At 43.4% G+C, this 12,877-nt stretch overlaps 1 protein-coding gene across 1 annotated transcript in view; it reads left to right on the plus strand.

The window, feature by feature from the left end:
* Positions 1-12,877, plus strand: part of ENPEP (glutamyl aminopeptidase) — a 299,623-nt gene that overhangs the window by 125,095 nt on the left and 161,651 nt on the right. The window contains exon 5 of the mRNA XM_085635692.1: positions 407-561. Coding sequence (XP_085491818.1) covers positions 407-561 — 155 coding nt within the window. The remainder of the gene's footprint in view (positions 1-406; positions 562-12,877) is intronic.

Genomic DNA, 12,877 nt, shown 5'->3' on the forward strand with positions numbered 1-12,877 from the left:
TATCACGTAGTCTTTAATTTAATCTTCTTTCATTCATTGTTCTCACTTCTTCAACGAAGCAGTCTTCAAAATGTAAGTCTGTTCATTTAACTTCGAAGTAAACAATTCTAGTGGTAGGGGATAGGAGGCTGAATTTTCTGGTACGTGCCAGTTGAACTATTTTATGGTCTAATCAAATTGATAAATTCAACAAAAGAACATTGCTCTTCACCCTGAAACATTTCACGAACATAGAAAATTAATAATATCGATAAATGTACTGAACATTTGGCCTCGTTGGGAATTCACTCTCAAATAAAACCCTTCTAACAACAACACATTTTCCTATTATGTGATGTAATAACATTTACGAAAATTATTTAAAAAAAGGAACATTCATTAAAGTGACAAACCTTTTATATTGCAGATAAAATTGCTATTCCAGACTTTGGTACTGGTGCTATGGAAAACTGGGGTCTGATCACATACAGAGAAACCAATTTACTGTATGACAAAGAAGAATCTGCATCCATAAACAAACAGCGAGTGGCGGCTGTCATTGCTCATGAGCTTGTTCACCAGGTATACTTTGTTTACATTAGATTAATTATAAAGCAATGTAGGACAAACGAGTGTGGAAACAGTGACACCATTCAAATACAAATTGCTACCAATATATTGTGTTTATAATCATGGAAATTAAGAGAAATCTATATACAGAAGAAAAAAGAGGACGCATTAATCTTCTTGGGACACATGGTTCATAGGTCTCTGTGATGTAACATAACTAAGATGAAAACATTTGCTAAACCTCTCACTAAATGTTATAGAATTTGAAGTCTGTTTTCAAGTGGTATGTGAAATGTCTGCTGCTTTACAATACTCATATGCAGATGTTCTGTCCTTCTTAGTGCACTGTGTGTGTGAGTGCAGATTAAATAATAATAACATTATGTTCGATCAAAAGAAAGAAGCAATGGAAGACCAAAAAAAAATCAAAACAGTAGGTAAGGTACTCATAACTGATATTCTGTGATCATGACTGCTGGCACTGCAGGAGTTCCATTAAAATGCAGGGCTAAATAGTTCAGTTTTCTGGGATTTCTTACTATGGCTCCGGGGGCAGAATTGTGCACCCCAGTGCGTCTGCTGGGCAGCAGTAGTGGCACTGCACACTTCAACAGTTTGTTTTTCAATGCATATATGGATGTTTGTGATCCTAGTGCCACAACTATTGTATTAAGGCTGAAGTCACTTGTGGGGTACTGTGTGGTGTGCCCCTCCCCCAGATTGACATTGGGAAATTATTACCTCCGTTTTTGACTAGACCCACATGGGATTGGGTTAAGCACAGATGCACACATGGCCAATTTAACCTTTTCTCCTAAGCCTTCCCCTGTGATCGCATACCCCTCTGCATTTCCTAGAGATGGGACACAATGAAAATGATCTCAGATGGGTCGTCTTGAAAAAAGTGATAGGGAACAAACACCAGCTGCTGCACAAACTTTTGCATTACGAACAGCGATGGATATACCATTTGGGACAGAGAAGTCTGTTCCAAACCAGTTATGATCTGGACCTGGAACCAGTTATGACCTATGTATTAAGACTGAATGGGGTATCCCCCTTTTTTCCACTGAAATTGAGGATATCCTCTGGTAATCTAAAGAGGGTTATTGACAGCATTAGTGCATTGGACTACTGACGCATGAAGTGCATCATACATAATCAGGAATTGTATTTCCCCCTAGTTATGCTTTGTATAAGTAACATCTGCAGAAATAAATAAATTTGGATTATTGCAAAACTGGAGAAGGGTAGTATGGCGCAGTGATGTTATCAAAGGTTTAGTAGCGATGGTGTAGTGCGCACAGAGCCATTTGTACTATGTGTGAGCAGTAACGCATCTCCCATGATCTTGGGATGTTGGCAACACCATAGTGGGATTTATGCCAGTGTGGCGCTTGACTGCATTTTCCATGATTTCGTAGCAACACATCACACAAGTACTGCTGGGTTACATGGTGAGACGCTGTGCTACAGATGCTGCGTAGGATACCGGTATGGTGTGGAACTACATTTCCCACGATCCGGTAGCGATGCTTCACACAAGTCCTGTTGGGTCACGTGGTGAGACGCTGTGCTACAGATGCCGCAAAAGTAACATAGGGGCATACAACTATACAGGACTTACTCTCGGCCAGGCGTTTGTCCGACACAGCCGAAGCGAGTTATGTAGGTTTGAGAAGCAATGCTGAACCCTTGGAGTAGTTAATAAATGGGAGTTTCTCACCACCTCTCTAGAAAAAGATTGAGTATTTGGGCTCTTCAGTTTGATGACAAGTGCCATTATATCCTGTACAATAGTATAAAGGACTTCTCATACATATCAGGAGAAGCCAGTGTATTATGACGAGTCGAGGTTGAGATGTGTTCTATCCTGCCAGCCTTTCTGTGTATGATTTCGATATTTGAAATTGTGTCAATTTCACTGGCTTGCTCGATAATACACTTCATTGTTCCTGTACTGCAGTTGAATAAACTCTATATGTAAACAGAGTAGGGTGATAAAGAGAAGTTGGACTAGAGCACACATTTCATTCCCTCTATGTATCCAGTCAAATGCTCATGACAAATTGGCAAAAACAACAGATAAGGTTTCTATACATATTTACGTTAGACTTGTTTGATTAACAGAGGGTTTTAAACATGAGATAAGAGTAACAATATTGAGATAAAATCAACAAGGGTGTATCTAAAGAGTGTGACTACAGGGAAGCGTCTACTCCTTGGAGCCGATGGGGCATGAGAGAAACTTCAATTGGGTGAGTTAGATTAAAAACCCACACACATCTGTAGCCATATATTACAGCAGCATAAGACATTTCTGTGTTGCTGTATATATGAGATAGGAGTGACTTACATGGCATGCAATGTGCTGCATCCATGGAATGGGATTTCACTTTCACATAACGCCTGCATGCTTCGCTTTGAGCACGGAATGAATTGGTGATGTCATCCTCACCTCAGGGTTTCCTGAGATAATCTGATTATGTTTTACAAGAGTTGCTAAATACCAGTATTATTCAAGTAACAAGTTATTCTTGTTTGGTATCCTACAGGTTTTGTAAACATATGCCCATAGGGGAGCCTTATCCCTCCTTTTATTCACTATTCCCTTAGAACTGGACAAATATAGGCAAGGAGGTCTAGGTCCCCTGAAGAAGGCCATGTGAACTAGTAGGCATGTTCTACAGTCAGCCGAAACATGTTGGTAGAATGAGGATGCAGGAGACATTTCACTCCCATTTTGCATCCATGTTTTAGGTTTTAATCATGATATGGGTACCTAATAAATAAAAATATTTAGTGTATACCCATAACCAGCTTTAGTGTTAACTGCAACACCCGGAACTGTCCAGAAAAGGTAATATTTAAGAGCTCCCGTAAAGGGTTGAGTCCATCCTGGTGGAATTGTGCTACCGAGGTGAGAAAAACACTGATGATGAAGCATGCAACTATTTGATGGGTGAGGTGTTTTTTCTTATTATTAATATTTCCATAGGGTTTGCACCATAGATAACTAGGTAATGAAGATCGCGTTTCCACATATTTGGTGTATGAGCTAGGCAATCAACAAACAGATGGCTAGGATCAATCAGGAAAACGTTGAGGGACAAGCATAAGGCACTTAGCCATCCCTGTAAAGGTGCACATTTGTCATAGAAGGAATATGACACTTGTGTTAGCCTATTTCAGTCTTTAACAATCTGCTGACTCATACCAATGTAGTTACCTAGGCAACAGTGCCAAATAGAGGTTCTAACATGGTTCAAAATATTTACAACAATTAACAATATACTAAATATATATGTTGCAATTGCATTCTAGAATTGTCTGTCTTGGGAGCAGGGGTGAACCATAGGACAAAAAACTATGGAGGTTCCTTGCAGAAGAGAAGACCTAGAAAGCAAAAAAAACAGGAAAGACAATATTTGGGAGTGGAGGTAAACAGGGTGCATGAGATCTCAGAGTGAGGAGCGTTCATTTGACATAATTATCATTAACTAAAGATCATTCTAAAAAAACCTTCCAAATAGCCAGCTGCATGACTACCCAAAAGTTAAAAAAAAATGTACTCTAGCTTTGCCCATCATGTCCACCACATTGATCACTTAGGATTTGCCACTCAAGCTACTAGTCAGCATTATTCTACATAAACAACCTCTATCCAGTCCAAAGGGGTATTCCTCTTTAAGCGTTTTCCCATAGAATTAGATAGAGATAGACCTTTCTCCTTGATGTTGTTGACTGATCATGCAGATTTTCTTTTCTTTCAAGAAAGACAGACCTCTTGAATAAGGAAAGGAGAAGAAATTGAGTCTTAGAGTCAAGGTAATCTGAGAAGGCTGATAAGAACTAAGAAATACTGGAATGCTGTTAAAAAAAGGCCAATCGAGAAACACTTCCAGAGTCACTTAGAAGTTTACACTCAGAATGATCATGTAAGCATTAAAATTACCCGGTTTACAAAAGCACTTACATCCATAATACCAACCATTTGGCTCACATTAACTAATTCAAGTCAACTGGTAACTATCTATGAGTCTCTTTTTCCATAGATGCCACACATGTAAGCAATGCAGTCCTTTCAGTCGTCACTGAGAACTGAGCATGGAAGGATAAAGTTATGTAGCGCAAGCATCTTGTGCTTTCAGCATATGGAAGTGTCCATTACAGACTTAGCAGCTGTTGCTTATGCAAAGTCTATGGTTGACTCTAAGGTTAAATTAGTTGACTTTGGGTTATCAGCACTCGGTCAACCCACCAAAATGGTTGCATCCTTTTTAATTATCTGCCTATGCCTTGCACACTGCTCCATTTTTAAAATCTTGCCTAAGACAGCATATACACTGTGTGTTACAAGACATTTTGTAAGCGTACAAGCGTATTTCTTTCCATTGGTTATTCTTCAGCTTTCATAGGCTTATATTCGCTATTAGTCGCTCCCCTGAAGCATGGACCTATTACGTGTGTCCGTCCACTTCTCTCTTTTCTGGTGCTACCTTTTTATTTTTACTTTTAAGTAACCTATGATAGTGTGTGCGCTTTCCAACTGTCGCCCTTCAGGTACTTCATGCTCTCCTTACTCACCTTTCTTTTATCCCTAGCTCTACCTCCCTCAGTTGCTGTTCCTACTTCTTCTCTGCCTGCCCACTGTCCATTGCCATTCTTGCTTACAGAGCTCCCTTCATTGTCTGTGTGCTTTCCCAACTCTTCTCAGTTGTCTGTTGCTTTCCCATCCCCATTCACCCACTCCAGGTTTTCCGTGTACTTTCCCATTCCTTCCTCTGTTGTCCTAATGTTGCCCCATCCCCCAGCCTTCTGCTGTCTATTTACTCCCCCATACCCAATCATCCACCCTCCATTGTTTGCATGCTCGCCTCATCCCCTGCCTTTCATGTGCTATCTCATTGTTGTCTCTTGCTTGTCCTCTTAACCCCACCCACATTCCTTCTCTCCTACCTCCCTTCCATCCATATTGCCTCTTTGCCTGCTTGCTCATCTCACCAAACTCACTCTCTCGTTTGATTGATTTTTTTTTAAAAAGACATTAGCATTAAATCAAAAATGTGTTTTAGATCTATATAAAAAGACCTTGGATTGATAAATAAAAAGAAAAAAAATTCTCACCTTATTTTATAGGTGCGTGCATCTGTCTTGGTGTGTGCCTACAAAATGATGCAATAGCCACACCATAGAACTTTGTTTTGCATAATTTTAAGCCATGATATCCAATACCCACATGTTAGACTTGGCATCTTTTGGCGTGTTTCCTCTGAGGTTTTGCTTTCTGACCTCCCGGTTTTGACTCTGTTTGTGCTGGCTTAGTGTTTTTGCGCACTTTCAGTGCTCCTGTGGTAAAATGTCTTATGGATTGGGGTTTCCATGATTGGCCTATTTGATTTATGCGTCAGTCCCTAGTAAAGTGAGCTGCCTATAGATCAAATGCTGTTGGTGGGCTGCAGCACTGGATTGTGCCACCCACACAAACAGCCTGTAATGTGACTCTGGCCTGCCATTGCAGAGCTTGTGCACAGTCTGGTACTGCTACGTCGACTTGGCAAGGGCACCCACTTGCCAGTTCCTAACCTTCCCCTTTTTTACATCTCAGCCACCCCTAAGGTAGGAGCAAGGTACCCCTGTGGGCAGGGTGCAGTGTATGTGAAAGGTAGGACATGCCCTGGTGTGTGGCATGTCCTGATAGTGAATTACTGCCAATTTCGTTTTTCACTATTGCAAGGCTACCTATTCCGTTTAGGACAGAATGGGAAGTTTGTTTATAACATCTTATAAACATATCTGGCCCTGGGAACTAGGTGGGAAAATAAAGTTTAGTATATCTGAACTCAGAATCTAACGATGCATCTTTTAGTGAAGATGATTTTTACATTCTGTGTTTGAAAGTACCACTTTTAGAAAGTAGGTATTTTCTTGCTCAGTCATCCTGTGTGCCTCTGCTGGAATGTGGATTGCCTGTCTGGTTTATGGATGACAGAAGGCTGCGGAGCAGGAGTGGCTCCAGATAGTCTAGGTGGGTCAGTAAAGGGCTGAATAGACCTGGGCTGAAATTGGGGAAGGGGGAGGAGATTTCCTTGCACCTCAAAGGTCCTGGTCTGCCTCTGACAATGCCGTCTCCGCCTCCTGCCAGGAAGTCACACCAGAGAAGGCAGAACTGGTTCTAGCTAGGCACAGACACTCTCTGCCTAAGAGATCAAAGGATTTTGGGATATACATATTGGGGCCCAGACCCCTGAACTTTAGAACTCTTTTGTATCAAGAAGGCTGCCAAGAAGAAGAGCTGGAGAAGCTGTGAGGAGGAACTACCACTTTGCTGTGTGCTTTGCTGTGTTGGCCTACAGTGGTGGCTTCTGTCTTGGGCAGTGAAGGGACTGGACTGAACTCTCTGCAATCTACTTTGTGAGTTTCTCCAAGGGCTGGAGGTAGAGCTTGCTCCCTGTTCATGAGATCTCAAAAATAGCAAAGACTTCAAGCTCTTCTGCCCTCAGCACTGGGGACTGTGTGTTTTAACAGAAGAAAAGCAACTCGACGACGTCTACGATGCCGCTGCCGACTCCGTGTCCTGAAGGCACCGCAGGGGGCGCTGCCACAACGCGACCCTGGTCTCACTGACGACACCATCTGAAGCCGTCACAAGCTGCTGCTCGCACCGCGACCTGAGGACACCGCATGCCGTACTGCTGCACTTGGCATCGCAGCACCTGACGCCTACCAACGCCAGCGCCCCTGACTCCAACAAAGAGGAGATCGATCTGCAACACGTGTGACTTCAAGGGCCCCGACGACTCCTGCACGACCTCCGGAACCGACGCCTGCGGACGCCGTGCTTTCGGAAGCTCAACAAGAGGTCACCGACGCCCTGCATTTCTAAAAGGTACTGTTTGCTGGTCTTCATGACACCGTGGCTTGCCTGCGACGCCGCGGTCAGCCAGAACTGTTTGGATTTGTTTGCTCACGACGCCATGATAGCCCCTGACGGAGCAATCGACATCAAGGAACTGTTTTTCAGGCTTATTTTTGATAATTGAATATTTTTAAGTACAGTAATGTGAATTTTTAGCATTTTTGGTTTTGTCTTAGGTATATAAAAATATTGGATATTTTTCTAAATTGGTGTGCTGTCCTTTTGTAGTGCTTACACTGTATTACTGTTGGTTATGTGCAAATGCTTTACACACTGCCTCTAAGATAAGCCTAACTGCTCGTGCCAAGCTACCAAGGGGGTGAGCACGGGTTATTTTAGGAATGTAACTCCCTTATCATGACTAGAGTGGTGGTTTCTGCCCGACTTTGGCACATGCCCTAGTCGACCAAAAATCCCATTTCTAACACCGCACCGTTGATCAGCATGGTTAAAAATCAATGCCAAAGCCAATAGGTCTCATGGTGAGACCTACTGGCTTTGCCAACGCATGTTATTTTATTGACCGTTGATTAGTAGCAAGAAGTGTTGTCTTGGAATGTTGATTATTTTACCAGGGGTGGACGCTGCTGTTCTGGCATGCTTCTGGGGCCACTACTGTGCTCTCCAGAAATTGGAGGAGACAGCACTTCAATGCTTCTTTGCCCTTGAAGTTTCAATCTTTCACTTTCCAGTTCAATCGTTTTCTTGATGATCCCTTTATTTTAAATGGCGACTTCTAGTAAAGAAAAAGGAATGAGAAGTAGAAAACCCATGTTTGTACCATGGATTCATTATAGTGCCAAAGACGAACTCTTCGGAGGGCAAATTCTCCTGTTGCGGCCTTATATTTATATCTCGATGAAGGATTACACTGTTGACCAAACCTGCTGCTTCTCCATTAACACTGATGTTTGGTTCTCAGAGCTTACGCAAAGAGGCCTATAGAAAGTGCAACAATGTGATGGCTTAGTTCATAGTACAATCCTCCTTGCTGTCTTCCCAAGACAAAATCTCAAAATCCCCTAGCATTTTGATCAGGCTGTCTTTTTGCCACTATTTTCACCACCCAATCATGGCTTTAGAAGTTGCATCCCCTTTCCTCTGTTGCATATAATCATTTTTAAACTGATACTGCTCACAGGAGATGTAGCATGCATAAGGTTACAATGGGTTGGAACCTCCTGTATGTGGACTGTTAAGGGGACATTTTTATCATGATGAATGATCCTCAATTGCTTCTGGGCTTCGAAGGAATGGCTGAAATGTTTACAAATACTGTCAACAGGTGACCAGTAAGTTGTCAACTACTAATGTTTTAGCAAGTCCTGCACAATTATATTATTACAATGAACTCTACACAGCCCCCAACATATCCTACATCTGCAATGGCTTTGACAATATCTCTGCTGTTTTCAGTGACAGCTGATCCAATGCTGTGACCTTTGGGCTTAAGCTATTTGTGATCTTTGGTATTGAACTCTTCCAGGATGCTCACAGCTTTGTGTGATTTCTCTAGGGAGAAACTTGTAACTGTTGCATACCGACAAATGACTTAAAGGCTATTGGTGGTGCCAGTAGCTAACTTTTGCAGAACCCCCTTCAAGGAGATCTGGTGTGCATAGAGGGACCTGTAGTCTGCAGCTTGAGAGCTGGTCTATATGATTGTAAAGAGATGGATGGACTTCATTGTGCTCTTTTTTAATGTGCCAGCAACCAATGCCAGCACTTGATGGAGCAGTTTTGGTTCAGCAGAAGCTGAAAAATAGTCTCGGTTTCGACCTTCCATTTTGGACAAAGGGCTTTCACTAATTCCAGAAACCCCTCTCCTTCCTTCAAAACAAAGGAGGAGGTCAAACACTAATATTTTTTCAAGTTTCCCATTATAAAACATGAACAAGCTGATGGTTTCAGTGATGCAGTTCACACTTCCTGGACATAACTATGATAGTGGGTTGTGTTTGTTTATTTATTTATTTGACTATCCCACCTCAAGTGACCTTCGTTGAGGTAGGCTGCTTGGATGCTTTGACGTGATCACTGAATCACCCTCTTTCTTTCTTTCTTCCGCTAATCTGTGATTGATGTTTGTAATTAGCACACAAGGTGAGTGACAGGACTACTTCTCATGTTGACAGCATCTTCTTAATCAGCACCTCATTCTATCGGCCCATGTTCCTCTGTCCCAGCAACAGGCCTCATTGTGGATATTGTTTCAACATGATTGGTTGTTGGTTTTTGATCTGGGATAATTGGTCCCCTGTGCCATAATGTCCATTTGGTTTTCCACTGTGCACTGGTCTGCAGCAAACTGCAGTCTTCAATATGGTTCTCATTCAGCCGATATTTAATGAAGTCCCAAAACAGGAATGAGAGTTATCTCGTAAAGTCAAATCCAGAAGTTGTGGTGGAGGCTGGGCTTGCTACTCCTTTGAGTGGGCTGCAAGAGATATAGGAGTTTGGGCTGTTTTTCTAATTTTTGAGAAGATGCAAGCAGGTGGTGATGGAACAGGAACAGACTGAATGAACATGATCTACATTTCTTCAGTGCCACTATCGACATGAACAATCACTGGTTCACCTTCCTCACTGCCATTAAGGCTTTCTGGAACGTCCCTTTTGCCTTTTTTCTTATGGTAGGACTCGGGAGCTCACTCGTTGTCACCTTCATCTGAAGGGGGGATTGGAGAATATAGGGAAGTTGTCTTTCTTCTCCTTGGAGGAGATGGTGCAGAAGAGAGTCCCATAGTGTTAGACTTGGGGGTCTCTAGTTGGCACAGGTATGCACTTGTGACAAATAAGGACCCTCTCCTCTAGTCAGGGTAAGGAGGTACACTCCTAAAATAACCCCTGCTCACTCCCTTGGTAGCTTGGCACGAGCAGACAGGCTTATCTCAGAGGCAGTGTGTAAAGCATTTGAGAACACATACAGTAATCAAGTGACAACACTACAAATGGACACCACACAGATGTAATATAAAAAATAAGTATTCTTTATATAGATTTACCACAAGACCATTAAACGACAAAAACACACAATACTGTTACTTTAGATGGTAGAATTTTGCTTAGATCTCTTTAGTTCTTAAATGTGACACTTTAGGTCAATGTACCTTTTAGATGCGACACGCATGGCAACGAAAGTGTTGCAACGATGTTGATGCGATGAAGTTTTTGGTGCAAAGAAATAAAGACGTGAAGATCTTCCAGATGCGGCACGCTTCTCCGATGTTGCGAGAAGATTCGATGCTTCAGCTGCAGCGGCGACACACTTTACGAGATGCGACAACAGCGGCCTTGGCAGCGACACTCTTCTCCGACGTTGCAAGACGCTTCCCTCGATGCGATGTTGCAGCGGCGACACCCCTTTACGCGATGCGACGACAGCAGCTCCGACGGCGGCACGCTTCTCCGTGGATGCGAGGCGCCTTTCTTGATGCGGTGCAATGCGACAACTACGATGGCTGCGATGGCGACACGCTTCTTCCTCGATGCGAGACGCTTCTCTTGATGCGGTGCAATGCGTCAGCTATGATGGCTGCGATGGCGACACGCTTCTTCGGCGTTGCAAGACACTTCCTGGATGATGCGAGACGCTTCCGCTCGATGCGATGCTGCAGCGGTGACACACTTTACGCGATGCCAAAACAACAGCTCCGACGGCGGCACGCTTCTCATTCTTGAGTCGCGCTTCCAGCTCCTTGCGACACGCAGTCCCTCAGAAGGCCCAACAACAGCAGCCGGCACTTCCAAAGAACTCTGGGCAGCTGGGGGGTGAAGTCTGTTGTTCCTGAGACTTCAGCAGGAGGCAAGCTCTTTTCCAAGCCCTTGGAGATCCTTCACAAGTTGAGCAAAAGTACACAAAAAGTTTCTGTCTCCTCTCTATGGTAGTAAGGCAACCACTGCAGGCCAATCCCCCAGTTTCAGGGATAGTTTCCTCCTCAGCTTCTTCTGGTTCCTCCCTCAGCAGAGGTTCTTCTTGTTTTCCCAAAGGGATCTAATTTCTTGGGATCAGGGTCCCAATATTTATACCCAGAAATCCTTTGTCCTCTGAAGGCAGAGGGGCCTTTGCCCAGTCCAAACCAGTTCCTGAGCACTCTGTTTACCAGACTTCTCCTTTCCTTTCACAGTGCAGGGCAGAAACATTAGACGCCCCACAGGAGGTGGAGCCAGCATTGTGGAAGGCAAGTACAGCCCTGGAGCACTTTGTTGACAGGATTCCTTGCTTCATTCACTGTGCAGGGCAAAGACATCAGCCGCTCCCCAGGAGGTGGAGCCAGCATTGTGGAAGGCAGGCACAGCCCTATTCAGGTCCAAGATGCAACTCCTCCCACCCATCTGGATGCAGATCTCTCTATTCACCACTGGGACACCTCACCCTGTCTCCTGGAATTCCCCAGCCTTGTCACTCAAACTCCAGACAAAGGAATACACAGCCTAGCAGAGGCAGGTTTGAATGGTTAGACAAGAAAATGCCTACTTTCTAAAAGTGGCATTTTCAAACACAGAATGTTAAAACCAACTTCACTAAAAGATGTATTTTATCATCCTGAGTTCAGGCATACTAAATTCGAATTTCTTTTTTTTTTTTTATTAAAAAATTTATTTAATAACATAACAGTGCAGATCCGCATTAAATTCGAATTTCTACCATGTTCTCTGAGTCACTTAGGATTATAAGATGTCATAACCAAACTGCCCATTCTGGCCTATGGAGAACAGGTAGCCTTGCAATAGTGAAAAACGAAAATGGCTGTAATTCACTATTAGAACATGCCACACACACCAGGGCATGTCCTACCTTATCTTTACAATGCACCCTGCCCATGGGCCTACCATAGGGGTGTCTAACATGAGGAAAAGGGAAGGTTTAGGGACTGGCAAGTGGGCGCACTTGCCCAGTCAGCATGACAGAACCAGACTGCATGCAGGCTCTGCAATAGCAGACCTTAGACACATGCTTACAGGCTGCTTCTGTGGGTGGCACAGCCAGTGCTGCAAGCCCACCAGCAGTATTTGGATTACAAGCCCTGGGCACTCCTGGTGCACTGTACTAGGGTCCGACAGGTAAACCAAACCAACCAATCATGGAATTACAAATTATACATTAATTTACAATAGGGAGCACTTGCACTGTGGCACTGGACAGCAGTGGCACAGAGCCCTGAGCACCTAACACCAACAAAAACATATGAGGCAACAGCGAAAAATGGAAGGGAGACTCACGACAATGTGCCAGGTCTAACACATAGTAAGAGCAGTCACAACTTCCTGTTGTGCAGTAAGGTCAACTTCCTCGTATGCTCCTACATCAGGAGTATTATATGTGGCAGACTCTTGTTTCTGTTGAATTTCCTGGATTTCCTCTCCATTTCGGATTCACTGGTCTCAACCATGACTTCAGTCGTTACA

The sequence above is a fragment of the Triturus cristatus genome, chromosome 2_1 (assembly GCF_964204655.1).
Source record: "Triturus cristatus chromosome 2_1, aTriCri1.1, whole genome shotgun sequence".
NCBI classification, from domain to species: Eukaryota; Metazoa; Chordata; class Amphibia; order Caudata; family Salamandridae; genus Triturus; species Triturus cristatus.